We start from the raw sequence: 16,383 nt of genomic DNA, 5'->3' as shown, positions 1-16,383 counted from the left end.
TTTTCATCCTTCATCTACATGGAAAAACACGTGTTCTACTGCAAATATATTGTTGTCTTTGTAAGCTGGTCTCCTTCACCAAGGCTTTTTTTCACACGTTTATGCATACATTATTAACATGCGTTTTTTAAATTCTATAGAGAAGCGGATTAGAAAAATAAATGCATGCCTAGAGCATGCAATAACCTGGACAAATAAAGCGCCATGAAAAACACTTCAAAAGTTAAAAGACAAAGCAAAGAAACAACAATAAGACATTGCTTTTATTATTGACTTTCAGTTGAAGGGAATCTGTCACCAGGTTTTTGCTACCCTATCAAAGAGAAGCATGATATAGGGGCAGAGACCCTGATTGTAGTGATGGGTCACTTTGCTGCTGTTTTGATTAATAACTTATCTGGTGCAGATCTAGCAGTTTTCTGAATGCTGAGCTATGTAAAACCCTACTCACCCATGATTGGCAGCTTTCTGTGTACACTGTGCATAGGCAAAAAGCTGCCAATCACTGGTGACGGTGTGGCTGGACTATCTAGCATCAGATCAAGTAGTCTTCTAGTGATAATCTCCTGCTGATAAAATAATTATTTTCTAAAGATTACACTAAGCAGCCCAATAAGTGACACATCGCTGGAATCCGGGTTTCTGCCCCCAATCAAATTACCGTAGGTAGAAAAAACATAACAGATTCCCTTCAACATCTGGCTGCAGTTGTATGTAAAAGCACACTAATTTTCTAATGCATTTCAATTTTTTTTTATTTTTTTTTAAAAAGGCACCAAAAATATGAGGCCATGGCTAAACGCTGCTGCTATCTTTGTTGACAATTAAGACAATTTTCTACTTCGCCACTGATCACCATGTTTCCATTAAGTGATATTTTTCTTTATAACAGCAAGAATAGTGTAGCTTAAAAGACACCTGATGGAGTGGAAGCCATGACCGTAGTGTTAACAGGACATAACATTGTACAGTCGGCAGTTGTGGGACAACGTAGCAGTGACAAACTGCAAACAAACCCCTTCAAAGTAGCTTTATTTCACATTTTCAAATATTAAAAGTGAAACATTTTGTTGAAATGTATATGAAAGTAAAAAAACATTTACAATGTAAATACCTAAACATTGCAAAAATGACCTAAGGCACAGAAGAATACATTCAACGATAAATGTGGGTCCTATTATACATTGGATCAGTGGTATAAAACTAAACTAGCAAACTGTAAAATGTAGTTATTATGCCATCACAGTTGACTAATGATTGGTTGGATTAATTTTATTTCTTTAGTGAAATACACCCAAATTCCCTCTCCTATTGAAAACTCATGAATTCATGGGCCAAGCAATGTATGGTCAGCCCTACTTTTATGGAGGCCTCCCAACCACAGACGAGACAAGGATTAGGCATGTAGGTTTTCAGCATGCTTAATCCTTTGCTCTCTTGGGAGATAGGGCACTGCCTACAGAAGTAATCACGGCATGCTTCCGGTGGAGTATAGAGACTCTGCCATATGAACAGCCATGTATAACACCTATCCATGTAGTCCATGAGTGAAAATCTCGGATAGAATACATGTGAAACACTAATGTCTTAATGAGCCCTTATCTACATGCTAATTGCACAGTTCACACTCATCAAGAAAAATACTCTACGTTTGTCTTCTTGTAACAGGAGGCTATTCAGATATTCACAGTATAGCTATGGCTTGTTATGACATCCATAGTTAATGTGGGCACACAACCACAGAATTATATGGCACATATTGTAAAAGTTAAAAGGAGTTTGGCTGGCCTTAGGCTGCAAGTCTGCAGTCACACTATGTGACTGCAGACTTGTGAATCCTCGCATCGCACACACTGTGCGGATTCTCCAGTGCGATTTTCATACATGTGGTCATGTGCCGACTAGACCTGTGCAACCACACTCAATGCAAGTGTATTGAGTGAGGCTAAACACGTCTAGTCAGAATGCAGCCGCATGTATGCAAATCACATATTTGCTGTCACATGACTGCCTGCTCCCAGCGCCGACACTGAAGAATCCTCACAGTGCGCAGTGTGTTCAGTCTGCAGTCACGTAAAAAAGACTATATGTCAAGGGAAAATCTTGAAGCAGGTCCTATACGTTGTAATGTATATAAGGAGTCTTATACCATCTCATGTGATTGTACTACCCTACATAGCGTTAACATGAACACCTGACTGAGCCAAACTGCAAAGAAAATACTGGAATTGAAGCTTGGTTCAGTGAAGTTGTAAGATTTGAAAACTTTAGCTCAGTTTTAGTAGAACAAAAAGACAACCGTTTAGTTTTACCAGCTGATGATAGTTTAACTTGCATAGTCTGGGTGTGCAATTAAGTGCCTACACTAGAGCACATATCTAGGCAGTGCTACTGCTGATGGCTAAATCAAGCACAGTACAAATAGTTTATGAAATATCAGTACTGATATTAAAAAAGTCTTCACAGATGTAGCACCACCATGGCTACAGACATTGTACTGATGTTGGTCAGTCCTGCCATGTTCAGCAGGATGGGTCGGCAGAATAATGTCTAACTAGGGATCAACACACACCCTTCAGCAGGACAAGCTGAATTTTTCCAATCTGAAGTTATTGTTTTCCCCCCAAAAAATGTTATGCAGCAATCGTCTGCCTGCAGATTCCATAGACATTTAAAGCTAGTCTACACGTGTGTATCTTAGGCTTAGGTTCACTTATATATTTATTCTTGCCAGCAGTAAAAAAAAAAATTAGACAATGTCTTCTCTTGTCAGAACCTGTTCCAATTATCGATTCCAGATGTTGTCACCTGATTTATCAACTGCGACTTTTTAAAAAGTTTCAAAGTTTGGGGCAACTCCACTCCAGATCCCGCTAATGTATTTTTTAGTATGCCAGATAGTCAATTTTTGCTCTGAAAAGTTGCAAAAGCAGCTCAAGACAAGCCAAAAATGGTCATTTTGTTCTTGCAGCAAATTCATGAACCTACACCATTTTTAAGAAATTGGCACAAAAATGGCAACAAATACCTCAACGTAAAAAAAGAAAGACTTTAAAAAAATGCAAATGATGAATTGGGACCATAGATAGTAGTAAAGCAAACTTAAAGATCTAAAGTTGTACCCAATATATCAATTCGCATGATCCCCTGTGAAAGAATTGGTGCATCTGAGGACTGTCTAATCCAAGTTTAAGCTGTATAAAAATGCACAGGCTTGAATATGCCTCAATGTCTACAGGCCTGCAGATATAAAGGTAGTGGTGCTACCACGTCTCATGCAGTCAAGATATATAACTTCTAAACCTGCTCTGGTTGTGCTGGTTGCTAGTTTTTATTTTATTTTTTGTAACAACTGGGAAGCTACAGGTTCCAGACCAATAGTATCACTATGGTTTCACATTTCTGGGGTAAACATATAAAGGATATTTATAGTGGTATTTTCCTTTTTACTTGAAGTGAGATCTTAAGTACTACTAGAATGTAGCTAGAATTACCCAGTTGTCCGAGCAATTATTTTAACATTTTAATTAAATTCAAGTTCCCAAAGGCAGGAGGGGGCTTACCGCAAGTGATAATATTGGAGGTGAGCAGTGTATATCCATGCAATGCACTCAAGGATCCATTCAGTTTTCCACTATATGTAACAGTGAATAGTTATATAATGTAACAGTTCCCTAATAATTTTATCAACAAGACTCATATAGAGGATATAAATTGTTTCTATTCTATCACCACAAAAATCCTTGAAAAATATAAGAAAAAATAATGAAAAAAGTGTGTGTAATACATGGCAATAAAGTGTACTATACAAAGGGCACAAGTAAATCTCAGCAGAGGGCACGAGTAAATCTCCGCAGAGGGCACTGCTCTTGTGTACTGCGATTGCAGACCTGGAAAGAGAAAACAAAATTACTGGACAAGTTGATGATCTGAATTGAAAGCAGCTGTAAAACCAAGAGAGATGTAGCCTTACCACTACACATGTTCTTCTCCTCCCTGCCTCTGGATCTGCATTTGAGCCTGCATTCTCGCAATCATCTCCTGCATGCGTCGAAGCTGTAAGAAAAATAACAGATAAATAACCACGTTTTACGAAAACTACCGTAATTTGCTTTTGCATGGATTTGGTCAAAAACAAATCCAACCAGCCAAAAATAACATTTTACAGACACCACAATGACTGACAAGTTACAGTGGAAATACAGGCAGCCATACACATTAGGCCAAAGGTGATGGATATGAACAATTTCAACGACAACCAACAATCTTCATATATTCTTACTATTTAACGGCCTTTAGATCGATCTCAAGCCATGATTACTTGATAATGAACGCTCTTGTAGGAAGATCGATCTTGTGCAAGCCTAGATAGAAACACCAGTGTCTTCTCTGCTGTTATCTTGATAGTATAAAGCCATCAGGTGGCTGGTCTTCCTCTTCGCCTTGTTCCTTCTATTCTGCTGACCATGATGTCCTTCTCCACTGATTGCTCTCTTTGTATGATGTGTCCAAAGTAGGCGAGTCACAGCTTGGTGATCCTTGCTTCGAATTCTGCTGATCTTCATGGTCTGAGAGGACGTCAACCAGGTTTGACATTTTTTCCGATGGTCAATAGCTGACCGTCTATGGGTCACCCACACATGAACGATTGTCTAACATCCGTCACTTTCGCAATAGATCAGTCATTGGTCACTGGGCATAATTACACATAAATGACCACATGAACAATAGTAATAACTATTATGGAAAACTTGCATCGCTGCATCAACAGAATGAGATTCCATCAGAGGAAAATGTGTCCAACGTTTGATCAATGATCATTCAAGTTCTATCTGATGTGGTCGGCCACAGTTTCAGACATGGAGAAAGTCATCTCTATATGTCACTCACCTCAGCTTCCTTCTCCAGCAGGATCAGGTCCTTTGATGCTTCCACATTCTCAACTTTGCTGAAATGAAGTAACAATAAGTGTAAATATCTTCTGTCAGTCAGAGCTTGTATATGTGCAACACAGATCAATAATTCAACCAATAACCAATTCCATTAGTTAAAGGGGTGGTGTCATCTTCTTAAACTGGTAAATTCACAAACTTTGCTATTTACTTCTTCTTAAAAATCCTCAAAGTTGTCAAGGAGGGAGACTCTTTGTTTTATAGTTTACTGCTCATTGCCTAGGTAACCAGCCACTTTTGAAGTTTATCAAAGATGGCGGGCCTAGGCAAGGAGTGCCGCTCTTGCAAGTCTATGCTATAGGCTCTTACAATCACTGCTCTGAAGCTGGCCGGATTGGTGGATACTACCATATTCAGTAACTATGAGCTCCTCCAATGCTGCAAAGGAAAAACAGTTTCTGCTTACTGCAATGAGGAGAGCAGAGTTTGGGTCAGCGGTGTTGACCATGCTGCTGGTCCAAATTGTCAATCCTCAGAAGTGCACCACCCCCAGCAAAAAGGGAGACAGGAGAGCAGTGTGCTCCTGAACAATAATTAGAGAAACACTTTAAAATGGGTTGTCAGGAACACCATAGCCTCGTACAATGTGGTGGCTGTTCCTGGGTATTGTGGCCCCGCTCTCAAATACTTCAATAGGAGCTATGCTGCAGTTTTTGAGAATGACCACTACCCAGTGTATGGAGCTGTGGCGTTCCTGTTCATATTCTATGCACTTATGGGCGGGGATATGGTAAGAGCTCATGTTTAGGGTGTTCGCTGTCAAACACCACTGATCTGATATTGTTGGATGACAACCCCTTTAAGATTATCATCTATTTCTTCAGATGCCTCATACATTACGTCAGGTTACATTTACAGTACTGGTCTTCTTGATAGACCCTACTATCCTGACATCACTCTTTCATTATACGTCACATGATGCTTCAGCACACTTTTTACTTTTAACTATATGAAAGGTACACTGGGTATTTTGATACTGCCAAAACACCTCCCCCCCAACTAATAATATTGGTTAATATATTAACATTTTCCCATAAGTGAGAAAATAAAATTAATTTAGCATTACATGTTAGAGCATGTCTATCACACGGACACCGCCATTATTGTACCTGGCACCACCTCTTTTCAGTCTCTCTGAGCGGAAGTTCTCATAATGCAGATCCTGAGTCACCTCTTGCAGATCCTGCATGTGGGTGCTGTGCAGACAGAAGACGACAACACATCAGAGTGACAGTCAATGGAAAATAAATGTAGCAATGGTATCTCCTTAACAATACTTTATTAAAGAAGCACTCCCATCAAAGTTTTTATCCACTTAATCATCATATTATATAGCACTGTGCACTTACAATTGCTAATTTTGCCTTTCTACCCAGCTAATTCTTCTCTTTTCCATTAGGTCTATGACATCATGTGATTAAAAAAGGACTAGCTGAATCCTTCTAAGCTCTATGTAGAAACAGGAAGTCTATTTTCCCTGTAGGAGTCATCAGCCCCTGGCAGGGGGGGGACAAGGGGCAGCTGGCTCAGGAGTTGTAGAGGGGAATGACTTTTGCAGGAAAAAGACTTCCTGTTTCTACATAAAGCAGAGAAAAGAAGAATTAGCTGGGTAGAAAGGCAAAATGAGCAATTTTAAGTACACAGTGCTATATTATATGATGATTGCAATATATGAAGAGGATAAAATCGCTGATGGAAGGAGGGGCTCTTCTTTAAAGCATCAAAGAACCATCTCTTAAGCAAGTTCATTTCAAAACGTTAACGTACATAGGCGGCCATTCATAAATTAATTCCCAAGGCGTTATATACATTACACAAAGCACAGCCAAAATCACTGATCTTGGCAGACCTGGCGATCAATCTACTTTGTAGATTGGCCAATCAATGTTCCTTCCACAGATTTAAAAGAATTAGAGGATCAGAGATAATGAAATTCAACATGCACAATCTTTTGAGTTGTTTGGCAATTAACTTAATTCAGGGACACGGGTAGGTGAGTTATGTGTATGAAGGGGGAGGGGATTGAAGGTGTATGATCTCTGCTTTGGTAGAAGGGTGCAGATGTCACAAACTGGATTAAATGGGCTGCACCAGGTAAAAACAAGATTTGCACCATTTTTATCTTTTGGAGTAACTCTCTGGTCTAAAAAACTGATGCAAAATACTGACCAAAATATTGCTGTGTGAAAGGGACCTTAGATACATGGGCCCCGATTCATTAAAGCGATTACACCAAAATTCTGATAAAAAGTGCTTTGAAATAAAAATGGTGTTTTGCAAAAATGTTGCCGGTTTCACACTAGTTTGAGTCAGCTCCACCAAAATGGACGGAACTGGATCGGGATCAGGGTTTGATGGTACAGCTTCTCTAATTCATGGTGAGCTACGGCGTTACTTATGCCAGAAATCTTACCCCAGTCCTTGACTGGAGTAGATTTGTGGCGGGGCGAAACACGGAGGACTATTATTGAGTTAGAAGTCTCTGACTCCAACACGCAGTCATCAAGAACAGAGTCATTTATGCCGGTCTTGATGAATCGGGGCGATCCTGTGCAGACGACATTACTCACAACAGTATCACAAATCTGCGTTTGTAGTCTGCCAAAACATTGACGTAAAGAAGTGACCATAAATGGTGAAAAATCTTCTCAACACTTACATTAGCATTGTCCTCAATTTCAGGAAGTCATTATGTTCCGGGTTTTCCACTTCGACCACTCCCCATGGATACAGTCGACCTCTAACCTTTTTACCTTTGGCCTCAATGAGCTGATTGGAACCAACAACAGAGAAGGGGATACTGGCCTACAAGCAAAAAAGCAAAGATATAGCAGAAAATACCGTATTTTTAAATCAGCTTTTTGTGAGATTATATAATTTTAATGTGACAATTTTTTTGTATATAAAAAAAAATTTGAAATCTCAGAGTCTTCACACTGAACACTGTGGCTTTTTTGGATTAGAACGTCCTATTCTTTACAGAATACTGTTCACCAGTTCTATCATCACCACAGGCAGGGTTACAATGACCGGTAACACCTCTATACACAGTCGATAATACTGTTGCCACCATTCACAAGGGGTCATTTCACACCTCTGCAATTTACACAGAACTTTGCACACACTCATTAGATGCTTCAATACAAAAGATAGGTTCTGGGTCAGTCTATTGCTGCTAATTTACATGTAAATTTCCTTAAACAATGGGAAGTATGAGTCTAAAACAGCCCTAAGCAACCTGGGTGAAAATTGAAAAAAGGCTAGTTTTTAGTTTTAATATAGATCTTGATATCTGAGAGTAAAAAAAATGTTTAAAAAACAACAACAACAACTTGATTTACACAATAGGTACCGTATTTTTCGGACTATAAGACGCACTTTTTTCCTCCAAAATTGTGAAGGAAAGTGGGGGGTGCGTTTTATAGTCCAAATGTACGGTTCGGCTGTGAATGGTAGTGGGTGTGGGGGGAAAGCTGCAGCGGCGGAGGAGCGGGTCACAGGAGACAGGAGCCACCCGTTGCAGCGTACACTGTGCCTGCTGTTAAAGGAAGTGAATATTCACTGCTCCCCACGCCCATGGGCGTGGGAAGCAGTGAATAGTCATTTTGCTTAATAGCGCGCAGTGCCAGCTGCAGCCGCTGGCTCCTGCAGAGGCTGGGCAATTATGTGTGCCCGCTATTAAAGAGAATGAATATTCACTGCTCCCCATGCCTATGGAAGTGGAGAGCAGTGAATATTCATTCTCTTTAGTAGCAGGCACACGTGATTGCCCAGCTGCTGCAAGAGTCAGCGGCTGACACTGTGCGCGCTAATAAGGAGAATGAATAATCACTGCTCCCCATGCCCATAGTCCGGGCATGGGGAACAGTGCATATTCCGGCAGCTGACCTCAGCGTGTGAAGGCGCATGGCAGTGACGTCATGCGCTGTTGAGACCTGCAGCAAGCATCAGAACAGGACACAGCGCTGGAGCAGAGGAAAGGTAATTAGAATCCTTTATTTATTTTTTTTGTGTGCAGCGTTATGAAGATGGAGGTACTATGCATGCCAGGATGGGGGTGCCATGTATACCAGAATGGGGATAGGGGTGCGGGCTATTCGTATAGAATTGGGGGACATTACCCCTACAACAGTGTCAGCAGCATACCCCTCCCCCCATAACAGTGCATCATGATGACATTTTTTGCTTCAATTTTTTTTCTATTTTCCTCCTCTAAAACCTAGGTCTGTCTTCTGGTCCGAAAAATATGGTAATTTTCCAATGACACACTCCTTTCAATTTTTCCAGACATTGCTTGTACTTTCACAGCACAGGTAGCCATTCTTACAGGCACATATGGCAGTCAGCTAAATAGGAGATGAAATATGAAAGAAAAAATTCTAAAGCAGTCCAAAGATTAAGAAAACTGGCAATAAGATATGAATGACAGATCTCTTTGTGTACCTTTGGTTAGCAGCAATACATGTAACTAAAACCACAATATAAATTAAAGGGAACCTATCACCAGGTTTTTGTTACCCTATCTGATGTAGTTTTGTTACCCTGATTCCAGCAATGTGTCACTTATTGGGCTGCTTGTTACAGTTTTTATAAAAGGCAATGTTTTCTCTGCGGCAGATCTAGCAGAGCTCTGAATGCTGAGCCCTGTATAACCCGCCCACACCAATGATTGGCAGCTTTCTTTGTACACTGTGCATAGGCAGAAAGCTGCCAATCAGTGGTAGGAATGGGGTTATACAGAGCTCATGAATATGGAGGATTACATGGCAGCAGGCTTACTAGTTCTCCATTGATGATGATCTGCTGATAAAACACTGATTTATTAAAAACTACAGAAGCAGCCCAGTAAGTGACACACCTTTGATGAATAAAAATACATAAACAATGAAAAAGCCTTTTATATTAACCCTCCGTCACATACAATAGGCCTGACAGGCACATCTCTTTTACTTTCATTTCTCCTTCCTCACCAGATTGTGAGGAAATCCCCTCCCTGCAGGTAGTCTCCTGTCTCTAGCAGCTCTGTGAAACCTCATACCACAGTTGGATTGCAGAGCTTCAGGAGGACAGATATAACTGCGCTAATCTCTCAGGCTCATTGTATGTGAACACGTCACACTCAATAAGGTTGGTATTTTATGTTTTTATTCATCACAATTGTTTATTTAGCTTGTTTTACGAATGTATAGCACAAAGTGTGAGGATATTTCATAGAAATAAGGCAGATTAAAAAAGAAAGTGTGCAGCTCAGGCATATACAGTAGTTCCCTAACACATATTCCTTCTCTTGCTTCAGATTATCTGCTGAAATGGAGAGGAAAATGTACAATTTATCAAAAAACCTTGATGTTGAGGAAGTAACAAACATGCTGTTAGATGATGCAGACCCCACACTGAATGAGGATTTAGGAGAGGAAAGTGAGATTGATTCTCATGATGAGGTGGAAGTATGTGAAGTGGATTCTGAAACAGAGCAAGATGGTGACAGTGATGAGGATGAAGATGTAGAATCTTATTATATGGGAAAAGATAAAAAAAAACAATGGAACAAGAAGCCACTCCAGAAAAAACGTAGGGAACCTCAAAACATTATTACTCACCTTCCTGCAGTTATAGGAACTGCAAGTAATGCAAAAACTGCAGTTGAATGCTGGAATAGTTTATTCACAGATGACATTCTGGACTCTATTGTCACATATATCAACCAAAATATAGACATTATAAAGGACAAGTTCATCTGCAACAGAACCATCAAGGCCACAGATGAAATAGAACTGCGTGCTTTTTTTTTATTATTATACCTTGCAGGAGCTTATAGGGCAAATAGACAAAGTTTGGAGGAACTTTGGAGTAAAGATGGGGATGGAGTTGAAAAATTTGGCCTTGTTATGTCCATAAACAGATTCAAGCTTCTAATTCGTTGCCTTCGGTTTGACGACAGAACTACCCGAACCGAAAGTAAAACACATGACAGACTTGCTCCGATTCGTGATATATTCCAAAAATTTGTTGAAAACTGTAAAAAAAAAAAGCTATTGCCCTGGGGAGAATCTCACTATTGACGAAATGCTCCCTGGTTTTCGTGGTAAATGTGCCTTTCGTCAATATATTCCATCAAAGCCTAACAAATATGGAATAAAAATGTATGCCCTTGTTGATGCCAGTAAGACCTACACTTACAACCTGGTAGTTTATGCAGGAAAACAACCAGAAGGTCCTTACTGTGTCAGCAACAAACCCAGTGATGTTGTAAAAAGACTGGCTGAGCCCTTATTTGGATCGGGTCGCAATATAACAGCTGACAATTGGTTTTCAAATTGTGATCTGATTATCTGAAAATGCAGAAGCTTTCATATGTCGGAACTGTAAGAAAAAATAAAAAAGAATTGCCTACACAGCTTGTAAGTGTGAAAGGGAGACAACAGTACAGCAGTATGTTTGCATTCCATAACGGAAAGGTTTTGGTTTCCTATGTACCACAAGCAAAAAAAATTGTACTTCTTCTATCAACACTCCATGATGATGATGCCATCGATCCTGGGACTGAGGCACAAGAAAAAACGGAGATAATTACATTTTATAATGCAACCAAAGGGGGTGTTGATACAGCTGATCAGATGTGCTCAACTTTCAACGTCAGTAGAAACACCAAACGCTGGCCAATGGTCATATTTTTTGCTAGGTTGAATTTGGGTGGTATAAATTCACAAGTCATTTACCTTGAAAACAAGCTTGAACCACTCCATAGACGATTCTATCTGAAAAAATTAGCCCATGAACTAGTGCTTGGAGAGCTACGCAGGAGAAGTATGAAAACAATCGGTATCCCCTCTCGCCTTCAAGTTCAGCTCAAAAGATTCCGCCCAGAAGATGATAGTGAAAATTCACCACCTGCACCACCTCCCAAAAGAAGGAGATGCACCACCTGCACCACGGAAAGCGGAATCAGAAGGCTTTCTAATTATGAATGTCACAAAATGTCATAATGCAATCTGCCGGACACATGCAAAAATGATGTGTAATTCTTGCTCTTTGCTCTGCAAGTGTAATTTTTCTGGGGAAACTTCAGGATCTAATTCTGATTGAATATGTGTTTAATAGTACTTAAGGTATCTTAAAATTAAGTTTGTTTCCATAAATTTTCTTTGTAGAGTTTTTTCACAGAGTCGAACTGGGGACTATTTGGTGGGAGTTTTGAAATGTTTGTATTTCAGAGTTATTAGTTTTACGTTAAGTAAATGGGGGTTTTTTTTGCACCTGATTATGTGTAGTCTCTTTTATTACATCCCTATGAAGATCACTGATCACTTTTAGAGCACTGAAATTGCAAACATTAGATATTATAGGTATTTTTCTAGCCTGCGCCTGACAGTCACATTGTACGTGAACTCGTTAGAACCGATATTGTATGTGACGGAGGGTTAAACGACTAATCACAGTTGTTCCATAAATGTCAGGTTACTGCTGAGTACCACACAAGAAACATCCAACAGGACAGCTTTTCTGTGGGTTACTGGTAATTTGCACTAATTCATGCATTTAGGCCAGCAGTTATTTCATATCTTTCACCAACATAAGAAAAATGAACCTTGTTCTGTATGTGGATGTCTATTATATAAAGCATTCCAGGAATTTTAAAAGGAACAAGACAAACCTCGCACAATCTCACATCCTCTAAAACACGAATGCAGACACTAGAATCACTGATACACCAAAAATACGGCTATGATAAACTCTGGAACTATGATTTACCCCTATAATCCCAGTTCACACAGCATAATACTCTTACCAATACATTAACCCCTTAATGACCAGAGCATTTTCCATTTTTGTGTATTCGTTTTTTGCTTCCCTTCTTCCCAGAGACATAGCCTTTTTATTTTTCGGTCAATATGGCCATGTGAGGGCTTATTTTTTTGCGGGACAAGTTGTACTTTTAAACGCCATCACTGGTTTAACATATCGTGTACTGGAAGGCTGAGTTCACATGATGCGTATTTAATGCGTTTCCGCGGCGTTTTTGCAGTTGCGCAAACGCCGCGGAAACGCATGAAAAACGCATGGTAGAAGGGCAGCAATGTTCCCCAATTGAAATCCGCATGTGCTGTGCCCATGATGCGGATTTTTCCGCAGCGTAAACGCTGCGCTCAAAAATCCGCAGCATGTCAATTAATTTTGCGCAAACGCGGCGTTTTCGCCACCATTGACTTGCATTAGAACGCGCCAATTCCACAAGACTGCATTTGTACTTGCGTTATTGGCGCGTTCCAATGTGCGGATGGTACCCGAGTGTGGAGAAGAGGAGAGTCTCATCCACACCCAGGTACCATTAAAAAAGCTGTAAAACAAGAATAAAATAAAAAATATATATATACTTACCATCTGTCGGCCCTCGCAGCGCTCCTGCTTGGTTCCCGGCACTTGCAGTGAGTTGAAGGACCTGGGCTGACGTCAGAGTCATGTGACGGGTCACGTGACGCTGACGTCGGCAGGTCTTTCAATTCAAAGTTGCCGGCAGCCGGGAGAATGGAGTGTAAAGCAGGACAGCGCGGGCCATCGGAGGTAAGTATATACACTCTCTCGGGTCACACTATATAAATCCATGCTGTTTGCATGGATTTATATAGTGTGACCTAGTTGTCAAGCACTTTCCAGGTGATGCTAAAATCGCCTGGAAAGCGCTTGTCAATCTGCATGCGGAAACGCATGTGAATCCGCATGTGGATCCGCATGTATTCTGCAGGAAAAACGCATGCACAATCTGCATGCGTTTTTTCTGCCAGGGAGATGCAGAAATGATGCAGAAATTTTCTGCTTCACTTCTGCATCGTGTGCACATACCCGAAAACGGGAAAAAAATTCCAAGTGCGGTGAAATTGCAAAATGTTTTTTTTTTTTGGGGGGGGGGGGGGCTCTCTTTTCCTCAAGCTTTTGCAACAAGAGTGACAAAAAAAAAAAAGTCTGTTTGTCTGCAGCGATAACGTCACATCAACAGAGCTGCAGCCAATCACTGAGCTCAGTGGTTGTACCCATCTAGACGACAAAAGCCATTGAGCTCAGTGAATGGCTGCAGCGCTGTCGGTGCGACGTCAGCGCGGCAACCAAACAACAAAGATCGGGGCAGTGGCGGAGAGCCAATGCTAGAGGTAGGAGGGGAGGTAATACTTACAGGGGTTGTCCAGTCTAAACAGATAAGTCTGCAGTCACTCTGTGTGACAGGAGATTTATGAATCCCCCCAGAGCGCACACTGTGTGCTGCGGGGATTCGCCGGTTCTGAGCGCAGCCTCGCTTCCATAGACTTGCACTGAGAGAGGTTGTGACCACTGGCCGGCCATGTCTCGAGACAGGCGCAGCCTTGCTCAATACAAGTGTATGGAGTGAGGCCACGCCCACTAATCGGTGCGTTCACTGTGGGGTCTCATAAGTCTGCAGTCATTCTTATCAAAATAGACCGGACAACCCCTTTAAGCTATGTTCACACGTTGCGTTTTTGCAGGGTTCTTTGTCACATTTTTATGCTAAAATCAGCTTTTTACAGTACCAGTAAAAGCCATGAGATTTCATAAATCTCATGCACATGCTTTTTTTTTCCTAAACGAATTTGAGAAAGGCAGTGTATTTGATATCTGCAGTGTGTCATTTCTGCAGCTTTTTCTTTTTTTTTTTCTTACCCATAGAATGCGATAAGAAAATGAAAAAACACTGCAAAAAAAAAAAAAAAAAACGCAACGACATTTTAGCCGCATTTTTTGGTGAGTAAAACTAACTTTATTAAACTACTGTCGACTATGCACCATTGCAATCCGTACCCAAAAATTGCTGCAAAAAAACGCAACAAATATGGCACAAAAACTTTGAAAAAAGGGCATATGAACATAGCCTACATTTTGTTTGTTTCATAAAATTTCTCTGAAAGTGAACAAATCCCTTTTAACCTTAGGATAACACACAGGTAAGTGTCCCCTCCTGCAGTCAACTTTTAAGTACCATAGAAAATGCAGTGCACATGTTTAATAGACTTAAGTGATAATCTTAAATTAATCACTGGGACCATAGAGATATAGAAAAGGTTAGTCTAATATAATTTATTCATTTCATGCAGAAGATAGAATTCCTTATAATTCTATCTGCCTGGAATAAATAGGGATAATATCTAATTAGGATCTAGTATATGAGATCCCATGACACATGGGACATGCTGCTCACTGTCTACAGTAATAATAGAGAACGCAGCACTACTGGACCTGGGCGCAGGAGAATTCTCCACGCTGTCAGTGACGTGCATGAGGTGAGCCGAGTTCATTGGACATGACCTCGGCTCATTTTATGCCGTCACAGCCTGACACTGAGGAGCGCAAGCATGCCTGCGCTTCTCAGTGTCTGCGGGATGACAGACTGGATGGCAGCTTTCTGCTGCGGTCCAGCCTGTCATCTCGATGTAGCAGAGCTGAAGCTGTCGTGGGAACCATGGAAAGGTAAGGATGATGTTGCTTTATTATTTTTCTTTTATTGCAGGAGATCGTTGGCTTCAGCTGGAATGGGTGTGATGGTAAGTATGGTTTAATTTAGAACAATAAAGAATTGTGTCTTTATTTCAATTAAAGGACTTTATTCTGGGTGTTTGTGTTTTTTTTTTAAACTTTGACTATGGGGTTAGTAATGGGGGTGTCTTATAGACGCCTCTCCATTACTAACCTGGGCTTGATGTCAGCTGGCATTATAAGCTGACATCAACCCCAGCCCTATTACCCCACTGCCACCGCTACAGGGCAGTGGGAAGAGCGAGGCTAAGTGCCAGAGTTGGCGCATCCTATGGATGCGCCATTTCTGGGGCGGCTGACGGCTGGTGTTTCTAGCCTGGGAGGGGGCCAATATTCATGGCACCCTTCCTGGGCTATTAATATCAGCCCCAGCTGTCTGCCTAGCCTTTGCTAGCTATTAAAATAGGGGGGACCCCACGGTTTTTTTTTTTTTTGGGTCCCCCATTTTAATAGCTAGTAAAGGCTAGGTATTCATCTGGGAGCTGATATTAGTAGCCTGGGAAGCTCCGTGGGTATTACCCCCTTCCCAGGCTTCAAACATCTGCCCCAGCTGTCTGCTTAACCTCCGCTAGAGACTAAAATTATGGGGAACCCTACGCCAATTTTTTTTTTAATAAATCCTTTATTTTAACACTAAATGACAAGTACAGTAACCAACACTGTCACTCTACTTATTATCTATGTCACTGACATGTTTCTATCTATCTAATCTATGTGTGATGCTCTATTCTTTCTGTTCTAAATTGTCGGGTACCGATGTATGCCGCTGAAGAATTGCCGGCCGGCTTTTTTAAAGAGACGGGTGCATGAAAACACTTTTTTTTTTTTTTTAAATAAATCCTTTATTTTAACATTAAATAACAAGTACAGTAACCAACACTGTCACTGT

The 16,383-nt window shown here is 40.7% G+C and overlaps 1 protein-coding gene and 1 long non-coding RNA gene across 4 annotated transcripts in view; one reads left to right on the top strand and one right to left on the bottom strand.

The window, feature by feature from the left end:
* Nucleotides 1-11,920, top strand: part of LOC141259080 (uncharacterized) — a 35,004-nt gene extending 23,084 nt beyond the window's left edge. The window contains exon 3 of the long non-coding RNA XR_012318369.1: nucleotides 10,249-11,920. This is a non-coding gene — a long non-coding RNA (uncharacterized lncRNA). The remainder of the gene's footprint in view (nucleotides 1-10,248) is intronic.
* Nucleotides 730-16,383, bottom strand: part of SEPTIN2 (septin 2) — a 62,741-nt gene continuing 47,087 nt past the window's right edge. For all 3 annotated transcript variants that reach the window (XM_073674555.1, XM_073674556.1, XM_073674557.1), the window contains 5 exons: nucleotides 7,612-7,757; nucleotides 6,062-6,148; nucleotides 4,891-4,948; nucleotides 3,974-4,056; nucleotides 730-3,890 (listed from right to left, as the gene is read on the bottom strand). In XM_073674555.1, the coding sequence (XP_073530656.1) occupies nucleotides 3,976-4,056; nucleotides 4,891-4,948; nucleotides 6,062-6,148; nucleotides 7,612-7,757 (372 nt within the window). In that variant the 3' untranslated portion in view covers nucleotides 730-3,890; nucleotides 3,974-3,975. The remainder of the gene's footprint in view (nucleotides 3,891-3,973; nucleotides 4,057-4,890; nucleotides 4,949-6,061; nucleotides 6,149-7,611; nucleotides 7,758-16,383) is intronic.

This window comes from Phyllobates terribilis, unplaced genomic scaffold (assembly GCF_046119375.1).
Source record: "Phyllobates terribilis strain yellow unplaced genomic scaffold, ASM4611937v1 Scaffold_3__8_contigs__length_932513732, whole genome shotgun sequence".
Lineage (NCBI taxonomy): Eukaryota > Metazoa > Chordata > Amphibia > Anura > Dendrobatidae > Phyllobates > Phyllobates terribilis.
This window is presented reverse-complemented; position numbering and strand designations above follow the sequence as displayed.